The 18,421-nt window shown below is 40.5% G+C and overlaps 1 protein-coding gene across 5 annotated transcripts in view; it reads right to left on the minus strand.

Moving 5' to 3' along the window:
- The window catches only part of HERC3 (HECT and RLD domain containing E3 ubiquitin protein ligase 3), a 100,585-nt gene that overhangs the window by 38,331 nt on the left and 43,833 nt on the right, over positions 1 to 18,421 (minus strand). For 4 of the 5 annotated variants that reach the window (XM_046655977.1, XM_046655972.1, XM_046655973.1 and 1 more), the window contains 9 exons: positions 17,943 to 18,102; positions 13,943 to 14,019; positions 12,868 to 13,089; positions 11,801 to 11,892; positions 10,916 to 11,046; positions 10,175 to 10,335; positions 8,131 to 8,207; positions 3,555 to 3,679; positions 1,873 to 1,932 (listed from right to left, as the gene is read on the minus strand). In XM_046655977.1, coding sequence (XP_046511933.1) covers positions 1,873 to 1,932; positions 3,555 to 3,679; positions 8,131 to 8,207; positions 10,175 to 10,335; positions 10,916 to 11,046; positions 11,801 to 11,892; positions 12,868 to 13,089; positions 13,943 to 14,019; positions 17,943 to 17,974 — 977 coding nt within the window. In that variant the 5' untranslated portion in view covers positions 17,975 to 18,102. The remainder of the gene's footprint in view (positions 1 to 1,872; positions 1,933 to 3,554; positions 3,680 to 8,130; positions 8,208 to 10,174; positions 10,336 to 10,915; positions 11,047 to 11,800; positions 11,893 to 12,867; positions 13,090 to 13,942; positions 14,020 to 17,942; positions 18,103 to 18,421) is intronic. The other variant, XM_046655976.1, reaches the window with a different exon arrangement.

The following is an 18,421-nucleotide window of genomic DNA, read 5'->3' on the forward strand; positions in this document are numbered from 1 at the left end:
CAACAAATGACAAGTAGCACCTTGTTCTTTAAAGCTTTTCCTAACAAAGTATTTAAAATAAAAATCAGATCTACAAAAAACACAAAGCTAACATTTAGATAACGCAAGGATAAAATTACATTCACCCAAGGCCTAACTTCACTGCTACTGTTTTTAGCTTCCCGGCAACTAACCATTTTCCTAACCTTAAATGAAGTCTCAGCCTTTTAGAGACTTAGAGAATGCCTCTCCCACTCTTGAACATACCACATCTATTAATTACAAACAAATTATCTGCAAAGCAGGCTTCTGTTTACGAGTAATGGACATATTCAGATAGTTTGAACTCCGTCTGACAGCAGTGTTATAATTTATAAAAACATAGGTAGAGTTTCTAACATTTTTTAAGAAATCATAATTACATGTATTGGGAACCTAAATGGTTAAATCAAGAGGAGATGCTTGGGCTGTGTTTGTTGGGTTTTTCATTGTTGTTGTTCTGAAAGTAAATCTGCCCCAAACAGAAATTAACTCTAGTGCCCCATATGTAACCTTCCGTATGCTTAGAAGTACCCTCTGCTATGCTTATATGTATTTCTTGCTTTGTAAAACTTGTCTCCATTTTAATTGGCTTCCTGCGATGCATTCTGCATAAACTAGAGGAACAGGACTCCTGAAATAGCACAGTTGTCAGTTAAAAAGAAAAAAGGCTTTACCTACAACTTCATGGAATCCATGATACTAAGTATGGATAACCTAACAGATCTGGCCACCAGCCATGTGCAACCTGATAGAAGCTTGACCTTCTAGAACAAGGTTTCTCATCGTTGGTAATATTGACATTTGGGGCCAGATAATTCTTGGTTGGGTGAGTGGGACTGTGAGACGCTTAGCAGAATCCCTTGCTTTTGCCCATTAGATGCCAGTAGTACACCCTCTCCCACTGTAACAACTAAAAATGTCACCAGATACTGCCAAATGTCCCCTGGGAAGCAAAATCACCCTGGTTGAGAACCACTGTCCGAAATGACCAACATTAGCACAATCCAGAACCTCCTTCCCTAAAGGAAAAGGCTATGGACTGACTCTGAGATGAATTGGATGAGTTCATTCCAGCTGCCCTAACGTTACAAGTAAATGACTCTGCAATCTCTAACTGTAACTGAAGAGAGTTTCTGAAGCAACCTCTTGCAGCCCAGTTAGAGACACAGTTGGGGGGAGGGGGAATGATTCACACACGGAACTGAAGTCTAAGTCATCAGCCTGGTCACTGGCAGAAAAGGACTGAGAGGTGGTCAGGACTTGAGATCACCACAGACCAAATCCCATGACGAGGCCCTTCTGCTGCGTCAGGAGGATATTTGCAGAAAGGATGAGGCCCATCAAAGAAACACTCTACTTACTACCTGGGAGTTCAGCCCAGTGTCACTTCCTGGTGAGCGGCTAGACTTGAGTCCAAGGAGGCCCTGGAGCCTCCTTGGAACCTCCCCATAAGCTCATTCTCTTTGAGAAAAAAAAAAACTATGGGAAAGCAAACCAAATAATCTAAGGAGATTATTTCAAAAATTAAGAATTTAAGAACAAATACTGTACACATGGTGGGGGTAACATTTTAGAATACCCTGAAATATCTTACTTTTCATTATACCAACTCTCTCTGAAATAGTCTGTCTCGATGGTAATCTGCATCTCTGCCAACCAGGCATGAATCAGCACTGCCCTTCCTCATGCCCTCTCACTCATCATTATTAGACATTCCAACTTTTACACAAATCATGAGCTTATCCACCAAATTAAGGCCAACCACCAAAGAGAGCAGAAGTTTTTCACAGCCTTTGCTGAGTACGTATTTTCACCACATATGGGTATTTTTTAAGATTCTAGGTCACTTACTTTTTTTCAAGAAAGCTTCCATTCCAACAGGCTGCAGAAGATAATATCTGAACAACACCACTGCTCAGAAAGAAAAAATAAGGGAAGCTTTTAATAATTACAAATAAATGGTTATTTAATCATCAGCAAGATTAGCCACCTATTCCAGCGTTTCATTAACAGCCGCTCTTGCCTACTCAGGTGAAGGCCTGGACAACGTACCTTCTTTAGAAAAACGTTGTGTCACATCTCAAAATGGCTAAGAACTTAAGTTTTCCAAAAGTCATGTCAAAATAAAAAGAGTATCAAAGCCACCAAAAGAAAAACTCTTGCTCGTGATAATGACCTTGAACACTCTCCTGCCACCAACCATCTAAGACATGCCCCACCTCACCTCCAAACGGGAACACAAAATAAAACCAAAAAAGAGAAGCTGAGCTGTTATTTACCAAACACAGAAAGTATCTTTGCAAATTAATAAGTGAATAACCACTTCCTTCTATTTTGTTGCCCATCTAAGAAAGAAACTAAAAATAAGTGAAATGAGTGTTTATTCCTATTATCTAGATTACACAGGTTTTGGGAAAATAGCTAGTTTCCGAGCACTCAGAGTGAAACTGCACGTCAGGAACCCCAGACCCTCTCATTTAGTATAAGGTCCGGGGGAGGAATAAACAAATGCATGGTTGAGGAGGGCATCACAGCGACTTCTGCTCGTCATAGAATCTGGGTCGGGAAAGATTTCAGAGATCATTTCTTCCAACCCTTCATTTTATAAAAAGAAAACAGAGAACCAGTAAAGCGTCAAGGTCCCAGCAAGATGAGTCTACAGTCCCCCTGACCCTCCTGCGGCGAGTCTCGTCCCCTCCCCTTCCCCCGCCATCTTCCAGCCTAAACTCCTTGGGAGAGCCACCCAAAGATTAATGGGATTCTGAGAACGGCCACAGAGGCATTCTAGGGCATTCCCAATGATCTCTCATTCAGAAAGTTGCTACCTGGTGTGCCCTAGAGTTTAGAGCCCTGGTGTTTGCCCCACTACAATCTATATCATAAAGCAAGATGTACTAGATACATTTCTAGGAACGACCATCACGTAGTACAGAGCATGATTCATTCGTTCCCAAGAATTAGACTGCAGAAAAATGGAAATGCCAAGGAAAGCCAATAAAATGTGTAAAAATGAGCAGAAAAATAATTCTCCTTTAAGCATAAAATAAACTTGATAAAAGGCCTAAATCCAGTTTACCATACTTTTTCCTCTACTTGACACTGAATTACCATCTCGACTAATCATTCTGAATGTGAGAGTGCCGGAAATTATTCACATTAGGTAAGATAACAGGTCACTTCCATTTCAGATGCCCTGGAACATGCATGTGAAGAAAGAAACTCTTGCGGTTAAACAACACTAACACTAGGGTTTCCCAGCAGAAAGACCAACTCAGGCCTCATCAGTCAGGATTTCTAAGATCTGAAGAAGGCAGTTGAGGAACAGACTTCGTGAGAGAGCAGGGGACAAGCTTCCATGTTATTTGGGGCTCAGGGCATCAAAACGCTGAATAAATGTGTGGAAAAAAATGATCCCCTAAAATGTAAAACTCCCTTTATATTCACACCCTCAACATCGAAGTAGAGAAAATCACTTAGCTAGAAAGTTCCAACACACTTTGAAAAAAATAAAATGAAAACAAGCAACCACATACTTGATTGTATTTGCGTTGTTGTGTTCTGAGAGTTTTTGTCTCCAAACTGCTATAGTTTCATCGTTTATTAAACTGGTGTAATGTGCTTGGTTCATCGTCCTGAAGTCAACAGCAGGAGAAGAATTCTGGAGGTTTAAATATAACAGTAGAAAAGAGAAATTACATAACAGCATGGATCTTTTCTGCTCTCCTCTCCCCACGTATCCCCACTTTGTGTTTCACTTAAGTATAGGAGCTGGGGTGCCCAGACACTCCCACCCTTCACAATGGAGGCACTCACTCCCCGGCTGCCGAGCAGGTAAGCCCCTGACAGCTCCCAGCTAGGCTGCTCTGCAGGAATTGCCCTCGGCTACTGCTTCACTCCATTCACATCCAGGGGCACGTACAGGTGTGGCACAGAGGCCCAGCCCTTTGTCTCCTCTCAGGACTGGCTGAACGGCCATCCCAACTTCAGAGCTCCCAGGACACTGGCTGAGGCCTCTGTTACCCTCAACTGCAGTTCAGCTTCTCCTCCTGCCCAATCCCAGCTCCTTCATCCCCAAGTAGATGCTGTTCTAGAGTGCACTCCTCTCAAGAAATTTCTGAACATTAATCTCTGTCTCAAGAGTGTTCCCCAAAGAGAGCAACCCCATACGGCTTTCCCAGACTTCTTTCCCCTCTGCTTTGAACCACCATAACATCAAGGCTTTTAAAGTACTAATCACTTGCCATAAGTGTTCACCAAACTCCAACAAAAAGTATCATAACAAGTCAGAGTTCAGTTATAATTTATATTGCAAATAATCTAGGAAAACTTAATGCCTCTTAATTAAGCATATGGCTATAAATTTATAAGAAATGTAGCAAAAATGACAAGTCAATAATGGCCTTGAAAATTCCAAATGCTGCCCAGCACTGTACACCCTTTATTCAGCGAGATTAAAAAGACAACAATATGAGAACTTTTGTTTTCTAAAATTGTTCTTTTTCAACTTATTTTGCCCAAATCCTGTTCTTGATCTAGAACTAAGAAAAAGTTGAACGTGTTTTATATCTCCTATACTTGTCACTAGAACAGAGGAAAAAAGTAGTATTAAAGCATTGATCAGGTGATCATTTTCTCCTCCTTTGTATCTACACATAAAAAGACAACTTCAAATTTTCCTGGTTACTTTCCCATAGTTATTAGTTAAGAAATCATTATAAGGGGGAAAGGAGGAGGGCATGTGACAAATCAGAGATGCTTGCATGGGAGGATCAGAATTTGCCACCCCAAATGTGTCTCTTTGGTTTATTTTTAAGAACAAAAGACTCTGAAAGAAACTTTGACCTTCCCCCTGACTACCTAAAAGAATTTAAGATAGAAGCCCTGTTCCAGGCAGGAGCTAAAACCATAAGATAACTATAGTATAACATAAACTAGGTGTGGTAGACAGGGAGGAAATCAGCAATGGCCTTTTGGTTGAAGTCCTCTCCATCTTTCATTGTCTTTGTGAAGCACAGTCAACTTTGTCTATCAAACATTTGCTTTTCCATCTCCATGTAAATTTCCTTCCTTCCCTTTGAAGTCCCAAACCACTACCCCCAATATCTTCCTTTGTCTTTAGCTAAAGATGGTATTTAAGGTAGTGGCTTCTGCTATTTTGGCAAGTTACTCAGATTTCCTGGGTTTCTCCCATGTACACATGCTATTAAACTTTGTTTGATTTTCTCCTGTTACTCTGTCTCATGTCGATTTAATTCTTAGATCAGCCAGCAGGACCTAGAGGGTAGAGGAATAGTTCTTACTCCCCTACACTTGCCAAGAGTTTTGATCATTTAGTTCTTCATTATTTTATTAAAATGGCCACAGACATCTACTGAGAGAACAAAAGTCCTCTTGAATTACGTAGAGAAAAATCTTTAGTCAAAGTGGACATTTGAGCACACACAAACAAGACTACCTCTCTACCTTGGTCTTAAAACCATTGTTATTACATAAATTTTGATTATTTCCCCCACTCAAAGGGGTAACTGAACACAGACACTAACATATACTTACAATAAAACATAAACATGGAACTATTTTCTCATTCTTCACTGCATGTCTAACAAACCAGATGCCTTGGATGAAGTATAATCTCAGAATCACTTAAGGACCCAAGAAAAAGCATCACTTTTCTCTGCCTTCTAATTACATACAGGCCGAAAAGAAAAAATTGGTCCAGGTCAGTGTTTCTCAACTTTGGCTGCACTATGGATCACCAGAGCTTCCAAAACTTCAGACAGCCAAGTCACATCCTAGATGGATTAAAGCCGAATCTCTAGAGGCATCAGTGTCTTTTACAGACCCTGGGAGATTTCAATGGGCAACCAAGGGTGAGAATAACTGTTCTTGGAAAAAGAGGATTATGTCACCTAGCAGGCCTTGAGGCAGGCAGGCAGATGCAGATACACACACACACACACAATCCCCATCATGCCGCCTCTTCAATTCTATTCAGTGAACAAGATGAAAGAAAAAAAGAGAGGCCATGGTTTACACTCACTCAATTGCCAGGACCTAGAATCACATGCAGCAAAGGAGCATCTGAACATAACTCCTCGCCCCCTCTTCCACCTCAGGGCTAGCATTAATGAATGAGGCAGCATTTTATATAAATGGGGCCTGTCACTACACAGACGCTTTTTCCCTGGTTCTTTAAGTGATTCTTCAAGCAATATGGTAACGGGTAAACACATGATTTGATCAGTCTCTGTATCGAAACAAATGTCTATGCTTAATGGCTTAAGCAAAGGGGCATATGTTTAAGTTTTTAAATGAAAGAACGCACCTTCCTAAGTAATACTCTCTTTTTAGTTTCTTTTTTTCTTTGTTATCTTACATTTTTTAACGCGGACCACTCTCATCAGTTGTTTAAACTTTAACCTGCCCTGTTTTCACTAACACTACATACCTCACCTTCTTCTCATCAATGTTTTGTTTGCCAGTCACAACAGTGGTAGTTACAGGAAGCTTAAAGTCCAACTACAGGGGGCCGGCCCTGTGGCCGAGTGGTTGAGTTCACATGCTCCGCTTCGGCAGCCCAGGGTTTTGACAGTTGGGATCCTGGGCGTGGACATGGCATTGCTCATCAGGCCATGCTGAGGCGGCGTCCCACATGCCACAACTAGAAGGACCCACAACTAAAATATGCAACTATGTACTGGGAGGACTTGGGGAGAGGAAGGGAAAATAAAAAATAAAATCTTAAAAAAAAAATCCAACTACATATACTAGACTCCATATTTATAAAAGGAATGAAACTAAGTTTTATGTTGAATTTCACAGGAAAATTAAAGTTGGATATTATTATTCAAGTCAGTTTCTTAGGGAAACGAATAACTTCAAATTCTACTACTTGTGGACAAAAAGTTCTTAACTGCAGATTCAGTGCTTTTCATGCTTTGCTTTATTGGCTTCTCGAAGAAATACAATAATTTCAGCTTTCCTCAAGATTTCTCTGTGAAGTACTGAAGCTGGGCCTAAAATAGGTCTAAGGCAACAATTCCAAATCACCCCAGATGGTAGCACCAAACTGAACCTTCTCCAGGCTCCTGACCTGGAAAAAATCGAATTGTCCGTTTCATCTGTGTTCCAACCAGCAGTCTCAGGCTCCACCCCTACCTTGTCTACCACAATGACAGAATCATACTGACTAGAAGGCAAGAAGGTTGCATATTTAAAGATGGCAAAGTATCAGACTAACGGGGAGAGCTTCCTTGTTTGCACAGTTCCTCATTTTCTTCCCAACCAATTCTGATTCTTTTATCATCACCAATGGCCCTTCCCTGCTCCTCCAGGAGAGGACAGGATCACTGCACCACATATGGTTGGTCCTCCCTAAATGTGTGTTGAATAAAAGCAGGACAGGTGAGGGAGAGGAGAGGAGGGAAAGCACAAGAGGGGAGGGAGTGAAGGGCAAAAAACAAGTTTGTGGTGCTGATTTCAGACTGATTTCCCTTATCCAGGAAGAGGGGAATGAATTAAAGCTCTGTCTCAGATACCTGGACCACACTTCTACCTTCAACCCCAAAAGATACTGGAACGTCATTCCTCCTGACTCACCTGCTCCAGTGATGCAGCAGACATTACGAGGGAGATTTTAGCACAGTGCTACGAGCAGATTATAAGTAAGAAAGGATACCTGAATATTGTGGTATCTCTTATATTTAATATATACTCAATCATATCAAAGAAACTTACCAAGTTCTCAAATACCTAGCATTTGTTGCTACTTCATGGGGAAGGAAAGAAATGGAAAGTCAAACAACGCCAAAGTATGAACTTTGTAGGCCTCTTTAAATCTCTTTTGAAACAAATATAGATATAAATAATTTTAAATTATAAATTAAAACTCGATGATTAAAATACCAGGAAAATTACTGGCACTTCAAGGGAGCAAAACAGGGATAACTTCTTCAAGGTTTAGTTCGCTTATTTTAATAATATAAAATTGGTAGAAACAAAGAGTAACACTGCTCTCATGTAATTATTTTTTCATGTAAGTATTTATTACTATAAATATTGGTTCACCATCACTCCACCCCCAAGACAATAGTCAAAAGAAAATTTTACCTCATATTTGGAGCAAAGTACAAAAGTTTGGTCTCCTCCAGAGAAGATCTGCTTAACTATATGATATTTAAAGCGATCTGTCAAAAAAATTTTCAACAGTACATTTTTCAATAATTAAAGTTTTCCTTGATTCCTTTTTCTAATATTCCAAAATATACTTCAGAGTGGTTTCCTATCCATTTTAATTATTTCAAAGAAGAAACTGTCTCTCTTGGCTCTCTGCCCAGGACTGTTTACTTCAATTAAAAATAAATATACAAAATGTCACCCTCCACTCTAACCCTAGCCCTGCCCCCTCCCCAACCATCAGCTAATCCTGACCTCGTTTCTATTTTTCACTCTAACTCTGTTATGCCATTGATCTGAAATTTAAAATGATCACTACTATAAACGGTAATATATGCCTAAGATATAATGCAAGATCTGAGTGTGGGGGTCCCTGGTCCCTTCAGGATGAAGCTTGCCATATAAGGACCTCCATTTCCTTCTCCCTGCCTTATCTCCCATCACACTGCATCCATGGGGACACTGTGATACAGCCACATTGCTTTTATCACATCTCCAGCCTTTTCCTTCTACCACCCCCAGTGCACACGGTGTTCTCCATGAAGGGCGCCTCCTAGAGCATGATAGGAACAGTGCTCCTGGAATTGTGGAATTCTGTGGTACTCACCACTGCCCACTCCCTCATAGTCCTCTACCTGGCTAACTCCAAATCATCCTTTAAGACACAGCTCAAACTTCCTCTAACCGGAATACTCCTTGATGCCTTCCTCTGTGCTCCCAACATTACCATGAAGGTTCCTAAAACCACAGCATTTACATAATAAATTGAAATTTACCTACTTATGTTATAAAATCACTTTGGCAAACATCCAAGCAAAAATTTATGATCACATGAGTTAGGTTGTAATTAAACTTCAAAAACTTAGTTTCAAATTAACCTATAAAACACCTGAGTTTTCAAAATTGGTATATTTCTTTAACACATGCATTCCTAGCATGAGTACACCCTGGAGAAAAAGAAATTTAGAAATGACAGAGAAGAGGACACGAAGCCATTTTTTCACTTTTGAGAACATCACCAAAACAAAAATCTTGTTTATTTTATACTTTAAGTTCCACTATATTTTCACATGCTCATATATTCACTCCATAAATATTTATTGAGTGAGAAGTTTGGGCCAGGCCCTGTGCTATATATATGCTAGGTTTACAAAGAGGAAAAGACTCAATTCCTGTCCTTAAGTTTCTTATAATCCAGTAGGGAGCCGATGATGGTTATTATTAAAAAACAAATCCTGATAAAGCTGTAACTGTGTCACTGTATAGTCTCCAAAATCAAAAGTAACTATTAAATCATGCTGCTTTTTAATGCCTCTGCAGCTCCAGGGCAGCCTCTGGATTTATTATTTCATATCACATATTGAGTTTGCCTTATTTTGATTTCCCATGAAATGGACACTGTGCTATTTAACTATTTTTTAAGAGAAGAAAAAAATGGCATAAAAAGAACTGTCATGTTATGACCAAAATAGCAACAACAGCAAAGGGAAGGTACCACAGCACAAGCATTAAGAGCACAGGCGTTAGAATGACCTGGGTTTAAATCCTGCCCCCAGAACCCCTGTGATCTTGGGCAAGTTACTTAACCCCCTTACGACTCAGTTTCCTCATCTCCAACATGGGGACAACCACCGCTAGTTGTTCTCAAGGATGTTTGGAGTGCTCAGCATAGTATGGAACCTAGTTAGGCACTCAATAAACATTAACTTTTATGATTAGCAACGATAATAATTAAAATTTATACAATACCACCAAGGTCCTTGGGGCCAAAATAACATTTTCTGCTTTATTTATTCTCTAGGATCTCAACTACAGAGCCTCATGCATAGTTAGTACTCAAACACTTGCTGATTGATGTTAAAACACCTCATATTCATTCCCTCCAAAAGACCTCAGGGTAAAAAGTAGAAACATGCTCAAAAAACAATTGTTTTTATCATTTAAAATATCATTAAATTCCAATGAAAATCACTCTTACCAGCTCTGGCTGAAAGCTGGCCACTGTGGGCAGCCCAGTAACCTTTCACAGGAGATGGGCACTTCACGTTACAAGTGTGTCCAGTTCCTAATTGACCTCTTGCTCCACAACCAAATGCATAGATGAGTCCAGAAGAAGGCACGAAGGCTAGGGTGTGTTGTCTGGGGAAAAACAATTCAAATGAACTCACAGCTTAGTCTCTACTGATATGGACATACACTCAGACTTTCAACTGCCACATGTGGGCACTGCGATTCCTAGGAGTGCCCCTAGAAATCCTCCCCCATGTTTACATGTGACTCTGTGCAGTGGGTGGCTCTCCATAATACTATCCTTCTCTGACACTTGAGGTCATGGGGAGGATGGCAAGACTTGGAAAGAGCTGAATGGCCTGCTGCATTTGGCCTTTGGGATGAGAGGGAAGAAGCAGGGTGAACAGGCAAAATTTCCAAGAAGTTCTTTGAGGCTCCCTCACTTTACTTTCCTCAGGTCTTCCCCACATCCTGCTGCTCTTTATCCCAAAAGAAGCCTAATGTCTCCATGATGCTGTGCTTATCTAAAACCCTTCCTTGCCACACCCTGCTCAGATCTGACTCTCTCCACACATTCACTGTAGATGTGCATGCAGTTAAGATTTCTTAAAACGAGGGTGGTTAGGTCTAACCGTATTCTCCATCACGACAAAGACAAGATCTATTCCTGGGGCTTAACAGATACCAGGAAGCTCTTAGGAGCACTCACCTGCCACAAGCAATCTGAGTGACTTCACTGCCCATCAGCTCTAGAACTCTTCTTGGATTAACCTCGTCATTCATAGAGTCATGTCCGAGTTGCCCGCAGGAACCAGCACCAAAGGTAAACACACCTCCACTCTAAGAAGGAACACACACCACGTGACCGCAGTCTCTGAGTTTGAGGGCACTCCTCTAAGGGTTTCTGTACACAAAGTTCACACCACAGTGGTCTGACAAGAACACCACGCTCACTAGATACTCAGTCAAAATCACTTCTTTGGAACGTTCATTAAATAGAAAAATAATCAAAAAGGAACTTAAGACTACATCTTTAGGAAACAAAGATGGCACTGCTCAAGGGAACGTGCATCCTCTGTAAATTTTGAAAATTCTTTAAAAGTACAATGATGTGTTAGGAAGCAAAACAAAAAAAGCAGAAACAAAGAGGTGAAATGAGATGATTTTGCATTATCATTCATATTTAAGAAATTAAAGTCTCCACAAACTCCTTGGCAAGTAAGATATTTTTTAGCAGCTGTACTTGAACAAATTCTAAGGTATTTTATTAATGTGAATCTATAATAGTATTTGTTCAACATGAAATACATTTATCTCTAGATGTGACTGCTTCAGAAGCAAAAGAAATAGGTTGATATTTTAAAACATTAATTACATTGCTCTTTCTTTTTTACATATTTAAATGGCTTGTTTTAAAGGAACACAGAATGTTGCTATATATATTTTAAGGTTATTTATAGTGAACTATTTTTAAACACCATCACTACTCTCTCTAAAAAACACTATCAAAAATAACAAAGCAATGAGAATCATCCATGTCATACCCAGCACCGAAGCGCCACAGAACAAACCAGAACACTCCAGAGTCCCTTACTTTTGTGAGAACTGCTGTGTGTTCTTCTCCACAACTAATATAGACAACTTTTTGCGTTCGTAAGAGTTTCACATGGCAAGGAGACTCTCGATCTAGAATAAGATAAATATCAGAATGTCACTACCATTCGCCTTTGAGATGAAATATACACAGCCATCTTAGCATGAATTTGGGGTCCCCTTGGATTCCTGACTCACATATTCAGCTCTCTGCCTGCACCTCCACTTGGATGTCTAACAGACATCTCGTTTTTAATATTCTAAAACCTAACTCATGGTGTCACCACATTCCCCGACTCTGCCCACCCACCCTCTGCCACACACACACACACATACACACAGTTTTCTTCATTTCATAAATGGCAACCTTATCCTTTCAGCTTTTCCTCTCTTTATTTCGAACCACACATCTAACAATGAGCAAAACCAATTAGCCTCATCTTCAAAGTATATACAAAATCCAACTTTATTCCCACTACCTCCAAACTGGTCTTCCGGGAACATGGACCCACTATAGCCAAAGTCAAACTGGATCACTCTTTTCCTCAAAACCCTCAGTGTCTTGCTCTCTCACCAAGAGAAGAAGCCAAAATCCTTACCCCGCCCTACCGAGCCCTACACAAATGGCCCTACACCACCTCTCTGACTTCCTGCTTTGCTACTCTTCCCCTGGCACACTCCACTCCACTCTTGAGCACACCCCATACCTTCCCACCTCAGAGCCTTCACCTGTCCTGTCCCCTTCACCCAGATATCTACACGTCTCATTTCCTACCTGACTTCCTACAGGGCTCTGCTCAAACATCATCTTATCAGAGATGCCTTCCCTGACCACCCTACATAAAACAAGAAACTTTACCCTCAAACCCTCTGACAGACTATATATTAACTGGTTTGTTGTTTGCTTCCACCCACTAGCAGACACTGAGCCAAGGTCTTATCTGTTTTGTTTGCTGCTGTACCCTTAGCACCTAACATGGGTCCAGCACATAGCAGACCCTCAAGCAGCATGTGTTAAACAAATGAATGTGCTTTTGAACCAAAGAGATACATATGAAGTTTACCTACCTTCTTCATCACTGAGCCCTAGCTGCCCTGCATTATTCATCCCCCAGCCAAAAACGGCTCCTGAGAGAGACAGGGCAAAGCTGTGCGCCCCTCCTGCAGCCACCTGAGCCAGCGGGATCCCCTCCAGGGACCTCACCCTCTGCGGGCTGGCTTGGGAGGGGAACTCCTTCCCCAGGCCCAACTGCCCGTGGCTGTTCTTTCCCCATGTGAAGAACTGACCATCTGAAATAAGAACAGGATAACTGGAATTACCAGAAATGATGCAAGTTCCAGCCACAAAAATAATATCATTAGAACAATATGGTTATCCAGTAGGATCATTTGTTAATTGATCCCCTACACACACCAAACCGGCCCAAGAGCAAGGGAGCCGAGACATTTCATGCTGTAAGACGGCCATAAGCAAAACTCCCACCTGTCCTGACAATGGAGTGGTAAGCTGAGTCTTACTACCCTTCAAAGGCCATGAACACTTATGCAAAGAAAAAATTAAATGTTTACGTCAATTCAGTTTTGATGGAGAGTTACCAGGCTTAGATCTACTCAGCAAGCTGAACTCGTTCTGATCACCCCAAGACCACAAGACCCAGGACTTCAGGAGGTCCAGCTATGACCTGGATTATAGCACAGAGCATCAAGCAAGACATGCAAGTGCAGACTTCCCCTCAACTTTATTCTAACATAAAATACAGCATTATTTGCTGGCTTAGGTTTCTCTAACTCCTTTTTTAAACTTATTTGGGAACTTCATAGTGGAATGTAGCTTGATAGTGTACTGTGGCTGAGAAAAGTCAATCTTCTGTATGCTCAAGAACACAAGTACAGTCATGCTTCCTGCTCCTCTTCCACCGCAAGAGAGTTGGGGCAGCAATGATGACCGCCTTCTTCATCATCCACACCCTGAAAAAGTATGAGCTACACAAAGGCTGACTGAGACCTGCCACTGTCCTACAGGAATGCACAGATCCTGACCAGTTAGTCAATGGTTTCCAGTTAAATAACATCACACAAAAATGCAAAGAGAAATTGTTGCAAAATTAACATAATATTAGCATATATTTTAATATTACATTACCAGCTGCAAGAGCCAAGCAATGCCAGTTGCCACAGGAAACTTGTAATATTGTCTGTTGGTTCAGCTTTTGTATTAACCTAAAACAGAAAAGGCTTTCTTCTTAAGAAGAATATTCACAAACAATGATCAGACATATTCCCAACTAAATAAAACAGCTGTAATAAATAACACCTTTCCTAAAAGACTTTCAAAAGTCAAATATATAACCTTACATGATATAATTCTCTTAGGTCTTTCACTAACCTCCTGCCTCTCAGGTAGTTACTGTTTAACAAAAAAAACTCTTCAGCATTTAAACCCATTACCACAACCCTCTGTTAATTCCCATGTGTCATCTCCAATTCAGGGACAAATGGAATAAGCTACAGAAGAGAGATGTCTAAGAATATGACTGGTGTCTACATGGCTTTCACAATGAGAGCAATGCCATGATCCAGCAATTCCACTTCTGAGTACAGATCCAAAAGAATTGAAAGCAGGGTCCCAAAGAGGTATCTGTATACCCACATTCATAGCAGCATTATTCACAATGGCCAAAGGCCAGAAACAACCCAAGCGTCCATCGACAGAGGAATGGATAAACAAAATGTGACATACACATACAATGGAGTATTAATCAACCCTAAAAAGAAAGGAAATTCTGACACATGCTACAACATGAATGAAACTTGAGGACATGTGCTAAGTAAAATAATCCAGTCACAAAAGGATGAATACTGGATGATTCCACTTATATGAGGTACCTTGTGTAGTCAAATTCATAGAAACAGAAACTAAAATGGTGGTTGCCAAGGGCTGGGAAGAGGAGAAATGAGGAGTTGTTGTTCAATGGGTACAGAGATTAATTTTTGCAAGATAAAAAAGTTCTGGAGATTGGTTATATAACAATATGAATATACAACATTAATGAATTGTGCACGTAAAAATGGTTAAGATAGTAAACGCTATGTGTTATTTTATCACAATTTTTTAAAAAAATAAGGGCAATGCTTCCAAAACTCTGATTCCCCTGGACGGTAAAGAGGAAAATCGAATGACTACTTTTCAAATCCCGCGCCTCTGCTTGCTCCTGTGAAAGACAAAGAACAGTACATATTTCATAGGGTTGTGGTGAAAAGTAATGAAAAAAATCCATGTGAAGTGCCTGGCACTGCCCAACAGAGGTGGGCAGCTGCCTGGGAGTACCTCCTGCTCTCTATCTGAAGAGTTCTTAAGTTGCCAGGTTCCATACACATTAAGTGTATGCCATGGGAACAAAGGCGTCAGACAGACTGGCCCTCCGGAGAGGGGTATCTCAGGAGACAGACAGGGCGGGGGCAGGGGGGTTACTTAGAGAGATTGGCAGATACTGCTTGTATTAATGCTTTGTTTTCTCATTATGAACAAGTTAAAATGGAGTTCACATATCAATTAGTACCACATAGCACCCAACTATTTCTTATTGCGATAATTGTATATTCACAGGCAGCTGTAAGAAATAATAGAGAGATCCCTTGTACACTTGCCCAGTTTCCCCCAATGGTGACATTTTGCAAAACTGTGGTATGATATAACTAGGATACTGACACTAATACAATCTACCAATCTTACTCATATTTCCCCAGTTTTATTTGTACTCATTTCTGTGTATTAATTGTACCACCTGTCTAGGTTCACGTATCGACCACCATAGTCAGGATACTGAAGGGTCCCAACACCAGGAGTCATCCTCGTGTTGTGCTTTCATAACCACTCCTGCCTCCTCCGTCATTGGCCCCTAATGACCACTAATCTATCCTCCGACTCTAAAATTTTGTCATTTCAAGAATACTATATAAATGAAATCATACAGTAGGTAACCTTTTGGGATTGGCTTTTTTTCCCCTCAGAATAATTTCCTGGACATTCATCCAAGTTGCTGCATGTATCAATAGTCTGTAGAAGCCCACTAGTATTTAAAATTGGAAAATACACTACTGCCTAGGGGACCAATGTTCCAGAAATGTTATGCAGGAATAGCCCTTTTTCCTGGTCAGTTTCCACTCAAATTTCCCATAATTCTCCCTTTATGGGCCACCATTACCCTTGTCATAACCTTAACAATCACAGTTGAAGAAGTAGGTCAAAAGGAGAAAGATAAGTAACAGGGAAATGACAGCCTTGAAGTGGAGAGTGGGGTACACACAGAGCAAGCATAGACTGTGTTTCACCTGTTCATCTCACTCTGTTCTCCCACTGACTTCAAAGGTGCACAATATGCACTTCCATTTTCAAGTCAGGAAACCAAGGCTTAGAGAAGTTAAACAATTTTCCCAAGGTCACTCACCTAATAAGTAACAGAGCCAGTATTAGAACCTGAGGCTGTCTGACCTCAAAGCTACATTACTTTCCACAATACTGAGGTATGAGTTAACAAATTTATTTCAATTAAGCTATAATATAAAATTAGACACAAACCAAAGCCTCGGAAGTCATCCATAATTTAGACGTGACCAGAAAATTAAATTGCTACTATAACACAGATCACTTCATTTTTAGAAATGAAATACCATTAAAAATCTTTACTTCAGGCCTTGGTCATCAACAAATGAAATACTTTTGTCATTAATGCTATAAATCTTTTCCCTAATATTACACACAATTTCATTAAAATATAGCACTCCTTTTTTCTCATTGCCACTCTCCCCCTTCCCCTAAAATTAAATTAATTTTTGGAAGAAATGAATCCGAGGCATTACTTATTCTAAATCAGGAAGTGAGTCAAATCACTCTTACCTCCATGTTCCTCTTTTCCTTAAAAGAGCTTTTGATTAAAGAGACAAAAATATAAGGAGGGCAAAAAGGAAGACAAAGAAGAATATATTGTCCTTTAAAAGGGACAATAATTGGGCAAGGGAGGAGAAGCCACTTATTAAACAGACGTGTACTAAGCAATGTACATGCTGGGCACCCTTAGCAATGGTGATGCTAAAATGAATAATCCAGGTCTCCTGCCACTGAGAGCTCCCAGCTTTCTATTAAAAATAGCCATTAAATAAACAACTACAAAGAATCTGACAAGTATACAATAGGGGTATGCTGTACATTGGTAGTACAAAGGTACAGGAATTAAACAAAGGAAATAAGCTGGTGACCTTTTTTTTTTTGAGGAAGATTAGCCCTGAGTTAATATCTGCTGCCAATCCTCCTCTTTTTGCTGAGGAAGACTGGCCCTGAGCTAACATCCATGCCCATCTTCCTCTACTTTATAGGTGGGATGCCTACCACAGCATGGCTTGACAAGCGGTGAGTAGGTCCACACCCAGGATCCGAACCGGTGAACCCCGGGGCCACCAAAGCGCAACGTGTGAACTTAACCACTGTGCCACCAGACTGGCCTCACTGGTGGCCTCTTTGATCATTAAAAACCCTCAACAAACTGAGACTCAGCCCCTAAAAAGTCCGCCTGAAAGTAACTTCAATATGTTGGATGCTTTCTAATGGTGAAGCAGAATTAAATAAATATTTAAGAGACTCAAAAGCACTGTATTAGTCTTTTTGTGTTAAAGAATGTATGTATATTGGTTATTTCAGCTGTTCATAATGCTTAAGGTAATTTGGCCTATTATAGGTAACAGGTTAGCCTTGTGAGAGTCTAGTTTAAAGTCCTTAATTGAGTAACTGATTTATACTTGCAATTTTCAGTTAAAGGTTAATAAGTCCAGCATGTAAAAAGACACTTTCTTTATTCAAACATTTATCAAGTTCCAGGCACTCTGGTAGCAACTAGGCTATTAGAATAAATAAAGTACAGTGCTTGACCAACTCATTTTTAACTGGAGATAAACTCACTTCTGTAAATAATTACAATTTTTGTGACAAGTGCTATAAGAGTATAAGGCACAGCAGTGGCACAAAAGAAACAGCAATTAAATGAAGAAAGCAGAACCAAAAACAAAGAGTCTAACAAAGCAACAGCAGGAAATAGTGTTTACCACAACTGACATTTGAGAACTCAGATTCCTGTCTGTGAAATTCTTACCTGGGCACTGCCACCGAGTCCTCAGTAGTCATGAGTCCTAGTTGACCATCGCTCCCTGCACCCCAAGAAAACAGCTGGCCCCGGTCACTGAGGGCCAGATTGTGGGACTCACCACATGCCACATGGACAATGTGCTGATCTGCCAAAGCTCCAATTTGCTCTGAAAGAGACCAAACCAGAGGAGGAAAATGTATACCAAGAGACAGGAATTACACAGAATTATCTTCCTGGGCAGTTTTGTTTTTCAAAGAAAACCACTAAATCTGTACATTTATAGAGATCATAAATTTTGCATGTTTCTCAAAGTTATCAATATAGAGCCCAGCTACACTGGGTAACACACACACCTGCAGCAGCACACATATCCCAGATGTTCCCTCATGTGCCTTCTCTCCAAGGAGAAGCCAGAAGGTTTACTATTTGGAGACACTGAGCCAGGGAGGTCCAAATGTGAGTGGGAATGAGGCATGTTACTAAGC

This window comes from Equus quagga, chromosome 3 (genome assembly GCF_021613505.1).
Source record: "Equus quagga isolate Etosha38 chromosome 3, UCLA_HA_Equagga_1.0, whole genome shotgun sequence".
NCBI classification, from domain to species: Eukaryota; Metazoa; Chordata; class Mammalia; order Perissodactyla; family Equidae; genus Equus; species Equus quagga.